This window comes from Prinia subflava, chromosome 23 (genome assembly GCF_021018805.1).
Source record: "Prinia subflava isolate CZ2003 ecotype Zambia chromosome 23, Cam_Psub_1.2, whole genome shotgun sequence".
Lineage (NCBI taxonomy): Eukaryota > Metazoa > Chordata > Aves > Passeriformes > Cisticolidae > Prinia > Prinia subflava.
The window spans coordinates 561682-572765 of NC_086269.1; the positions used below are offsets into that span (position 1 = coordinate 561682).

Sequence of the window (11084 nt, forward strand, 5' to 3'; positions counted from 1 at the left end):
AGTGAGCGGTGAGCGGTGAGCAGTGAGCAGTGAGCAGAGAGCAGTGAGCAGTTAGCAGTGAGCAGAGAGCAGTGAGCAGTTAGTGAGCAGTGAGCAGTGAGCAGTGAGCAGTGAGCAGAGAGCAGTGAGTAGTGAGCAGTGAGCAGTGAGCAGTGAGCAGTTAGCAGTGAGCAGTGAGCAGTGAGCAATGAGCAATGAGCAGTGAGTAGTGAGCAGTGAGCAGTGAGCAGTGAGCAGTGAGCAGAGAGCAGAGAGCAGTGAGCAGTGAGCAGTGAGCAGTGAGCAGCTCCTCCTGCACTAAGCAGGGCTCAGCTCAGGACACCCCAAAACGCCGCAGGGAATTCTGGAGACAGAGCCAGAGCTGCTGCTCCTGTCCAGGGAACTGTGCCAGAGTCGCTCCCGGGGGAACAGAAGCCCTGGAGACAAAGAGCTTGTGAACCCCCCTCCTCCTGTTCCAGCCAGGTCTGCTCCTCTGTGTGTCCGTGTGTCCCTCCCTGTGGGTTAAACCAGTGCTGCCCCACAGCCCCAGCTGCGGGGAGGCCCCAAAGCTCTTCCCCCCTGCTCAGCCACCTCTGGGAGCTCCCTGGGGCTCCCTGGACCAACCAAGTCTCTAAAAATGGTGTGATGGTCTATTTTTGATAAACCAGTATGGCATTCCAATGCAATGGTGTTTTCTTTAGGAGTTCTATGTTATAAGAAGCTCTCAACCTTATTATTTTCTATTTTCGTACTTTAAATGGGCCTTGCTTTACAAATGTCAGAGGACGGATGCGAAATGTACCGGACACAACTGCAGGTAGCTTCATTTGAGAACAACTTTCTAGAAGAACCGAGTTTCCTGTTGTCTTCTTTTGGAATTGTAGTGCATATGTTGAAACTTGTATATCATTTACAGTATTGAGTCTTGTGCCACTGCTGTACCTGATGTATCCAATCCGGATTAAACAGAGTATGTGCCACAAACACCAACAGCGTGCTGTCCTTCCTTCTAAAACCTTCTGGGAGGCTCTTTTGGAGAACTTTGGGTGTTGACCCAGGCCACTCGAGTTGCATTTAAATACTAATTAACTGTTCCCTAAGCAATCATTAATGAAATCAGTGAGATGTCACAGGACTGCAATAATGCAGGTACTGAAGTGCATCTCATCCAGGGTCCTCTCTGTGAATGTTGAGAGTTGCAAAACTTCATCTTGGAAACAAAATCCTGCTGTCTTGGCCTTTTCCAACTACACAGACAAAGGGGAAGCCCCTCCCTGGAGTCATTTGTGACACAAAGGGAGTAAGACAGAAACAAAGCACAGAAAGAAAAACTTTTAAAATTAGTGCAGAGGCAACCCAGGGTCAGCACCCTGAGGCAGCCAGCACTCCCATCTTTTCCTGCCCCAGGACAGCCCTGTACAAGCCAAACAGGAAATATCAATTAGTTTTAGCAATAGGTAATTCCATTTCTAATTAAAGCTTTCCTGTAAGTGTGGGAAGTCTGATATTGTTGCACCCAGAGGGACAGACCAATTATGACTGCTGCACATTTTCTACATAATTAAATCCTCTACCACACAGCTTGCTGCACACCTTGCTATAGAAATGTTATTTATTCAGTGTTAATTACCTGGATTTAAATTAGCAATGCAGGCTTTGAGATGCTCATTTCACTCTGCCACTTCACTGGGATATAATCAGTGCCTGGTGTTTGCCAAGAGAACTGGAGAAAACGGGATCATCACCAACTGTGCACAGAGCACGGGGTCTCAGGGAATTCAGCTTCACCCAAGAGCCACAGGGAAGGCCAGGCAGGCAAGAGGGAGGGCAGGCCCTGGCACAGGTGCCCAGAGCAGCTGTGGGTGCCCCTGGATCCCTGGCAGTGCCCAGGCCAGCCTGGACAGGGCTGGGAGCAGCCTGGGACAGGGGGAGGTGTCCCTGCCATGGCAGGGGATAGAGCAAGGTGAACTTTAAGGTCCCTTCACACCCGAAACTTTCTGGGATTCCAGGAAATACAACTGGGATTGTTTTGTATTTTCTCCTTTCTGGCATTTCCTGTGTGGGAATGGCTGCCTTTTATCATCCTGTTTGTGCTTTGGATTGTAAAGACTCCAACCCAGCATGCAGCTGTCTTTCTTTTCCTTTTATTAACAAATTGTAACCCTCTCACTGGACCTGTGTAAAACATTTCCCAGACACAGCTGCTTATAAAAAGACACCACTTTTCCTCACCCCAAACCAGGTCTGTCTCTTGTCAGTGTCCTTTAGAGCAGCACTGTGGTCACAGACCTGTCCTGGCCCCAGCCAGCAGCACCAGGACATCAGTCCCCATCCTTCAGCAGCTCCTGGAGATAGACTGAGTGCATGTGGAAGGCGTTGATGCAGCTGAGCTGCCAGTAGCTCCTGCTGTAGTGAGACACTGCAGCGTAGTAGCTCTGCCAGGCGTCGTAGTAACACTTCCAGTAGTGCTCAGAGCTCCAGCCCTCGTAGGGAGCCTCATCCCAGGGGCTGCAGCTCCGCTCCTCCTCCCTTCTGCTCGTGCCAGGACTGCAGAACTGATGCTTCTGGCTTCTCTTGTGTTTAGCATTTTGTTTCTGGACCTTCTTTTTCACTCCATTTTGCCTTTGTTCGTGGGAGCGCTCCCGAGGCCGCTCAGGTGTGGGACAGGAGCCTGCAGGGCCCTGCCGTGCTGTGGGCTCAGCCTGAGGGCCCTGCGTGTCTGCAAACTCAGAGCCACAGGAGCCACTGGCCCTGGTGCTGAAGGAATCCCTGGAGCTGTCTGAGCCATCACTGTCAGACACCTCCCTGACTGCTGCTGGCCCTGGGTAATGCTCCATCTCTTCCCACTCCACATCCCCATTTCTGGGCAGCTCACGTTGCTCTCCTGGGCCTGAGTAACTTCTTAAAATCTCCACCTCTCTCTCTGACCCTTCTTTAATGAAATAATCATAGTCTTCCACAAAATCTGAGAAGCTCCAGGCATTGGTGAGTTGGTTTTTGAAAGAAGACAAGCATGGAATTTTGGGAAGATTTTTTTTTAAGGCCTCCTCATCTGGAGCCTGAGTGTTGTGCTGTCCATCCATCCTGGAGATGGGTCTGACTTGATTCCTCTGCTCTGTGTGACATCTGGAAGTTTGGGGGGTTCCACTGGTTTTCTCTACATTTGCAGGATTTGTGCACTTTTTTGTCTGTTTTTGCTTTGGAGTCTTTTTTGACCTTTGTACAGAGGAATTATCCCTTGGAAGATGAGAGGGAGGCTGAGGTGTCTCTGAAAAGCCATTCTGGACAGGCTGCAGCACTGGTTGCTCTGGTTTAGGACACACAGTGTCACAATTCACCACAGGACCTGTAGGTATTGCAGGTTTAACTTCTACCTCCCCATCCTCAAACTGCTCCATCATTCCAGGAGGGATTGGCTCTGCACAGAAGAGAAACAAGCAGACAGTCAAGTGCATCCTTCCCTCTGGAACTCACACAAGTACCCACGGGAAGCTTCTCAAAATTGCACATCAGACATCAAGGGAGGGCCACAATCCAACCCCTTCCATTCCTGAAAGAATCTAAGGAGCCAGAACTTTTCCTGAAGGCACCAAAGGCTGCCCAAGACAAACAACACTGCGTTGCTTGTCAGGAGCAGGGCGTGAGGAACGTGGGCCAAAGGCAAAGCAGCCCCAGCAGAGAGGCCACACGTCAGCCCCTGGGCCTGGGGGAGACTCTGAGTCCAGGAAACCCCGAGCCCACCTGGCAGAGGAAGGAGCTGCAGGTTGCACTTCTGAGCAATTCCCATCATGGTGTTCTCCTCCTCGCCACGGCAGCAGTAGGTCACAGCCAGGCCCAGCGTGCCTGAGGGACAGGGCAGAGTTAGTTCTCAGCAGGGGCAGCACTACAGCAGGGGCACAGGGCACAGGGGAGCAGGGGGAGCAGGGGGAGCAGGGGCACAGGGGGAGCAGGGGCACAGGGAGAGCAGGGGGAGAAGGAGGAGCAGGGGCCCAGGGGGAGCAGGGGCCCAGGGGGAGCAGGGGCACAGGGGGAGCAGGAGGAGCAGGGGCCCAGGGGCAGCAGGGGCACAGGAGAGCAGGGGGAGAAGGAGGAGCAGGGGCACAGGGGGAGCAGGAGGAGCAGGGGCCCAGGGGGAGCAGGGGAAGAAGGAGGAGCAGGGGCCCAGGGGGAGCAGGGGCACAAGGAGCACAGGGGCCCTGGAGCCCTGGGGCAGGCCTGGCTGTCCCCAGCCCACCGAAGCGCCCGGCACGCCCGATGCGGTGCATGTAGGTCTCCCAGTCCAGGGGCACGTCCAGGTTGATGACCAGGTTCACCTTCTCAGCATCAATCCCACGAGAGGTCTGCAGGAGGGGAGGGGGGGAAAAGGGCAGTGAGAGCTGAGGAACTCCACAGAGCTTTAACTTTAACCCCCAACACGTCTGGCACCCACAGCACACTGCCCACGGAGCAGCTTTTAGCTGCAGAGCAACAGATAAACCAAAAACTACTTCTGAGGCAGATCACAGAATGGGTTGGATGGGCCCTAAAAGTTTCATCTCATTGCAGCCCCTGCAACGGGCAGATGAGGAATGGGGGTGATTGCTGAGCTTCACACTGAAAATAAGTCCCAGTCCATGGTGCTTCAGCAGCACCTTTATGTTCTCTCCAATTCCCAGCCAAATCTAATCCTCTGAAGTAACTTTATGTGCAATAGTCCTGCACGCTGTAAAATTTGCAGAGCAGTTAATAAATTTGAAATAGAATCTGTAAAAAGTTTGTTTGAGAGCAGTAAAAGCTCACCAAGTCTGTGGAAATCAGAACTCTGCAGTGGAATTGCTTTAATTTAGCCATGGCATCAAGTCGCTGATTCTGATTCATGTTGCCTAGGAAGATAAAAATTAGAAGCAGGTTACATTCTTCATCTTTATGCCCCTCACATTCCAGAAAAGGCTGCTTTGTATCATCAGAAATAAGCTGGAAGCTTCCTCAAACATCAGTTCCAAATGAGTAAAGAAGGAACAAACAAAACTGCAGAACTCAGGTCACTCATCACAAAAATAATAATTTTCCTTGTAGATATTGAGCCTTAAAAGACCTATGATTCAAATGTTATTCTCAGCCATTTAACCAGAGGTCCTCAAGGCAAGATTTAAAACAGATTTTCCTATTTTAGGTCACATTTATGCAAGATTTCAGTGGAAACACAAAATTGTGACTGGATTTACCTGAAATGCACTCGGCAGGGAAGCCTCTGGATGTCAGTACCTCAGCCAGGTGTTGAGCCCTGAGGGAACACACAGAGTGAAAACTGGAAAACTCAGGCCTACCAACACCTGGGCAGTTCTTGGTTATTCTCTACAGCCAAGGACTGCAGTCTGGTATTTTCAGTATTTCACACTCCATTCCTCAGGCTGTATCTCAGACCCGAAGTTTCCAGGCTGCTCTGAGACCTCAGGCCTCAAGAATTTATCCACAGGCACAGAAATTTACCCACGGCTGGACACTACAACCACGGCTTTCAAACGAGCTTTGTGCAGGTGTTATTCCACATTATTACCTGCTGTGTAAATTTGAGAAGACCAAGGCCTGGTTGAAAGGAATCTTGCTGAAGAGCTCCTGCAGGTGCTGGGTTTTCTCCTCAAAGGTTTTATGTGGGAGGGGATGGGAATTCACAATTTTGTAGTATTGCTTCAGCCCTGAGCAGGAAACCAAAACAACAGATTAGAGATTGCCATAAACACATGCACAGAGTTCTGTAAACAAGTGACACTGCAGCTGAAGGGAAACTGCAAACAAAGACACTCATAAGAACCTCCAGGAGAAGTTTTTGTTAAAAGGCTGAATTTTTTTGAATGGATAGAAAAAGCAGAGAGTTCCATTTGTCACTGGTATTTTAAAAATACAGAACCACAGACTGGTTTGGGTTGGAAAGGCCTTTAAAGACCTTCTCATTCCACTTCAAGATTCACTGCATCAACACTGGGAATCAATATTCATAAACTGAACAACCCAGACAGGGGTGAAATGACAGAAATTATGCATTCTAAAGACACATGATTTGGGTTTAGTGTCCTCCTGTAAACCCCCCTGCTTACCCAGCAGGCCTGGATCCGTGGGGTTCAGCCTCACAAACGTGGGCTCCCTCATGTAGCGGGTGAGGGCCGCGGCCAGGGACTCGGGGTAGGTGGCTGAGACTGCCACCATCTGCTTGTTGACGGGCAGGGAGGAGTAGATCCAGCTGGGGGACAGAGGCACGGCAGTCACACACAGCACCCGATCCAGGGCACAGCCACAGGGGAGCTCGGCCTTACTTGATCTGCTCCTGGAAGCTGCCCTCCTCCAGCAGCTTGTCCGCCTCGTCCAGCACCAGGAGCCGCACGCTGCCCGTGCTCAGGTACTCCAGCTCGATCAGCTGCTTGATCCTCCCTGAGGGCAGGGAAGGGAGAAACACCTCCAAAAACCGAACCAACACATCGGAACGGCCAGCTCGGGAAGTATTCCTGAATCACCCCCGAGGCTGTGCCCGCCGATGGCAGTGAACACCCCCAGCCTCCCGCCGGCCCCTGACCCGGGCAGGATCCCCGCGGCAAAGCTGCTCCTACCTGGGGAGCCCACGGCTATGTGGCACCTCCTCAGCCTGCTCCTGTCCTGGCTCAGCGGGGTCCCTCCGATGAACACGTGGCATTCCAAGCCTTCCATTTTATTCCCGATCGTTGTGATCACGGCGTGGATCTGCACAGCGATCTCCCTCGTGGGAGCCAGGATCAGGATCTGTGCGGGCAAGGATTGAACGGGAGGATAAAGCCTCAGGATGGCGCTGGGAGCTAAGGCCCAGGGCCGTGCTGATTTATTCCACGGGCGGTGTCTCACGGGCTCCGGGGCCGCAGCCCCACCGCGGCGCGATTCGCTCCCGCAGCCCGGGCTCACCTGCGTGGCGGGGCTCTCCAGCAGCACCGCGTCCAGGGCGATGGTGGCGAACACGCAGGTCTTGCCGGTGCCGGACTTGGCCTGCACGATGAGATCTGCAAAGAGCGGCCGCGGGGGTCAGGGCAGCCCCGGGGTGCGCCCGGCCCCCGCCCGGCCCGCCCGCTCACCCAGCCCGCAGCGCCCCAGCGGGATGGCCTTCAGCTGCACAGGCGATGGCCGATGGAACCCGGCCGCCTCCAGCCCCGCCAGGACCGGCGGCGACAGCAGCAGGGAGCCGAAGTCGGAGGGGCCGCCGGGCACCAGCACGTCCCGGGTGCGGAACCGGCCCTGCGCCTCCCTGGGCGCCGCCATCTTGGCGGGGCGGGAGGGGAACTCTCGCGAGAGGTGCCCCGATCCCGCGCAGGGCGGACAGAGCCGCCACCGCCGCCAGGGGGCGCCGGGCAGGGAAGATGGCGGCGGCTCCGCCTCGGGGCGGGGCTGGGGGCGGGGCTGGGGGCGGGGCTGGGGGCGGGGCTGGGGGCGGGGCTGGGGCGGGGCTGGGGCGGGGCTGGGGGCGGGGCTCGGGGGCTGGGGCGGGGCTCGGAGGCGGGGCCATGGGCGGGGCTCGGGGCGGGGCCCCGGTGCGGCCCCGGTGCGGCCCCGGTGCGGTCCCGGTGCGGCCCCGGTGCGGCCCCGGTGCGGCCCCGGTGCGGCCCCGGTGCGGCCCCGGTGCGGCCCCGGTGCGGGGGAGCTCGGGGACAAACGGGCTGTGCCCTGCGAGCTCGGGCACCGGCACGGAATAGCCCGAAATAGCCCGAAATAGCCCGAAATCAGCCGAGTCCGGCTGCGGGCCCTGCACGGACACCCCCGGACCCCGTGCCCGGGAGCGCCTGTGGCAGCCCCGGGCCGTGCCCATCCCCGAGGAGAACACACAGCTCACAGAGCGCACCATTCATGAGCTACAGAGAATTGCTGCAAAAATTAACAGAATAGGATCCGCTCAGCAGAGGGCAAGGGTGTTCATCTGTACGTGCGTTACCACCCTCTGTAGGCCACTTATTTAAATCGTGGGTGGGTTTATGAATGTCGACTTTTATCGCAGCACTTCAGAGGCCCTGGACGTGCAGCTTCCATTCATTGCAGGGGGATTTGGAAAATCTCAACAGTGGCTTCTACTGTACAAGTACATAAAAGTGTCATTATTCTTCAGTGCCGGGCAGCCTAAATGAATTTTAATGGCTTTGGTGTGTCACAGGCTTGGTCACGCCTTCGAAATTCCTCATCTCTATATTCCTGATGGGGGAGAAAAGTCTGTCAGATTCTATTCAGTTATTTTTTATTATGATGGTATTTTCCTATGAATGTCAGAGTACCAAACACTGCACCCTGCAGGACAAAGACTGGTCCAGTTTGGAGCTCTCACCAAGGAGGAGCACACGGGGCGGTGGGGACTGTGCCCCAGAGCTCAGGTAACAGCATCCACAGGCATTCTGCTGTTCCCATTATTGTTTAATTTTTAAGTGGATATTCTCATTGCTCCTCAAGGGGAAAGAGTCTCCAACGTGAGATAATTGTCTCTGGATAAATCTGGGAAAGGAGACAGACAAAGACACCTGGACATAACAAACATTTGATTAAATAGAGCCTTTCATGACCCTTTTAAATTGATGTGATTTGAACAGACAAGAAAGAGCAGTGAGGAGGGAGTGTTCCCAGGGGGAAGGGCAGCGAGGAGGTCACAAAAGAGCCCCCAAGAGCCATTGCAGGAACTGCTCCTCTCTCTGCTTTTCTCACTTGCTCCTTTTCTCCCAAGGTTTCATGTGAGCTGCAACACAACCAAGGTGATCTGGAGACAGACTTTATTCTCTGTGGTGCATTAATGAGACGTTCAGACGCTGCACCCTCATTCACAGAGATGCTGCTGTTTGTTATTTCATTTCCTTCAGCTGCTCAATGCAGACAGTCCAAACCATGTCCCCGCGTGTGACACACCCGTGGCAGATTTGCTGTCCCTGTCCCGCTGCTTTTGGCCCTGGCTGAGGGAGCTGTCACAGCCCTGTCAGTGATCCCATGAAGGGTTTGTTTGAGCCCTCGTTCCTGCAGTAAGTGTGAGCTGCTGTGAGCTCTGTGTGACTCTGTGTGACTCTGTGTGACTCTGTGTGAGCTCTGTGTGACTCTGTGTGACTCTGTGTGACTCTGTGTGAGCTCTGTGTGACTCTGTGTGACTCTGTGTGACTCTGTGAGCTCTGTGTGACTCTGTGTGAGCTCTGTGTGACTCTGTGTGACTCTGTGTGACTCTGTGTGATTCTGTGTGACTCTGTGTGACTCTGTGTGACTCTGTGTGAGCTCTGTGTGACTCTGTGTGACCTGCTGTGAGCTCTGTGTGATCCCTGTGTGATTCTGTGTGACTCTGTGACTCTGTGTGACTCTGTGTGACTCTGTGTGAGCTCTGTGTGATCCCTGTGTGAGCTCTGTGTGATCCCTGTGTGATTCTGTGTGACTCTGTGTGACTCTGTGTGAGCTCTGTGTGACTCTGTGTGACTCTGTGTGACTCTGTGAGCTCTGTGTGACTCTGTGTGACTCTGTGAGCTCTGTGTGACTCTGTGTGACTCTGTGAGCTCTGTGTGACTCTGTGTGAATCTTCACCCCTCAGGCCCTGCCTCACCTCAGTGGCTCTCCAGCCCTGGATTCCCATTGTCGACCTCCACGTGTCAGCCCTGCCAAGAGGAATCTGCAGCTCTGCCGTGACAGGGCTTTGCTTTCGCTTGCAGGAAGGAAGGAATTGTTCCTGCTCAGAGCAGCCCTTGGAAATCTTGACATTTAATCTGAAAACTCTGCAGGCAGAGTAGGTCCTGGGAAAGGATTTAGGTTAGTAAAAGAGGCAGATGAGACATCCTTCAGAGCTGGAGTATTACTAAAATAACAGGTTCTTTTGAAGGGATATAAACTCTAGCTTGGGGTCATAAAAATCCTTGAGGTTTTAGGATGTAGAAAAGCCCTGCTAGGGAAAATTCTTCCTCCCACATACACTGAGAACATGTTTTATTCCTCCAAGAAAGTGCTCACCACATTTTTGTCCCTGCTAGAAAGTGCACATCACATGTTTGATTTTAATTCCATGCTGGACTCATTTTCCCCTGAATCTTTATACCAAAGTATCAGATTTAGGTAAATGATGTTCTAAGACACCTCTGAGAGATGCTGCTGATGATCAGGGTCGAGTGGTCACTACCTCAGACTATTTCAGCCTAACACCTGCAATACTGGGACTTAATACTTGTACTAAATACTTCTCACAAATTTATCCATCTCCTCCTTTTGTTATAAATCTGCTCTTCATTTCCAACACTTCAATTCTTCTTGTGACTCTTTGAAATCCTGAGGTGAAATGCTCATGGCTGATTTGTATTGGCTTCCAGAACTGTTGGCTTGTGTCTATTTTAAGAATATCTTCATTATAGATTTGGACATTGCTACTGCAAACAGTCACCAGCCTTGCCTTATTCCTTTGCCTTCAAAGGATTTGTCTTTCAGATCTGCCAAGACATGGAATTATTCAGAGCAAATCTGGTTTACATAATATTTGTAGAATATTTTGAAAGTGAGATAATCTCATCCTCCTCTCCCAGATGTTTTCGGATTAAGACAGGGAAGTCTCTCTGTTCTCTGCAGCACGTGTGAGTCACTCTTTGGAGTGTGGGCCGTGTTTGTGTTTGCACTGCCATGGAGACTGTGTTTGCTCTCTGTACAGTAGAGCCCGGGACAGTGAAAGGGCCGATGACCCCAGCAGAGGCAGTGACTGCTCACCACTGAAAATTGACTCCCAGCACCCTGCACATTCTCTTGCCCTCTGAAAAAGCAGCTGCATGGCAAGTGAGCAAGGAGCAGCAAGTCTTGGGAGCAGCAGAATCCTCTCCATTGCTTTAGGGACTGACAAAGCTGTGGGTTTTTCCCAGCGAGTCTGGTGCATGGAGTTGTCATAAATAATGATGATGAGGAGGAGGATGGTGATGTCTTTGCATCCATCTAAGGCTCATTTCAGTGCCCTCCTGTGGAATGGATCTGGTTCCTTGTCAGGCACATTCTTCTCAAGGGTCACAGAGAACTCCCCAGATTCCAGATGGAATCTCAAGCCCACGGGAGCATCACCCCACACATGCACGGGTGCAGCTGCAGATAAATGCAAGCAGACTTAAGGATCGGGTCAGAGCAGCAATTTC

At 52.8% G+C, this 11084-nt stretch overlaps 1 protein-coding gene across 1 annotated transcript; it reads right to left on the reverse strand.

Annotated features, from left to right (window-relative positions):
- Positions 1–2107: 2107 nt before the first annotated feature.
- DDX20 (DEAD-box helicase 20) lies at positions 2108–7268 on the reverse strand. The gene is made up of 11 exons (XM_063418316.1): positions 7053–7268; positions 6886–6980; positions 6561–6729; positions 6270–6384; positions 6054–6196; positions 5516–5654; positions 5184–5242; positions 4759–4841; positions 4214–4319; positions 3721–3822; positions 2108–3397 (listed from the first exon to the last, which is right to left on the reverse strand). Exons 1-11 carry the CDS (start codon positions 7234–7236, stop codon positions 2301–2303), a joined length of 2292 nt encoding a protein of 763 aa, XP_063274386.1. The 5' UTR covers positions 7237–7268; the 3' UTR covers positions 2108–2300.
- Between the last annotated feature and the right edge of the window lie 3816 nt (positions 7269–11084).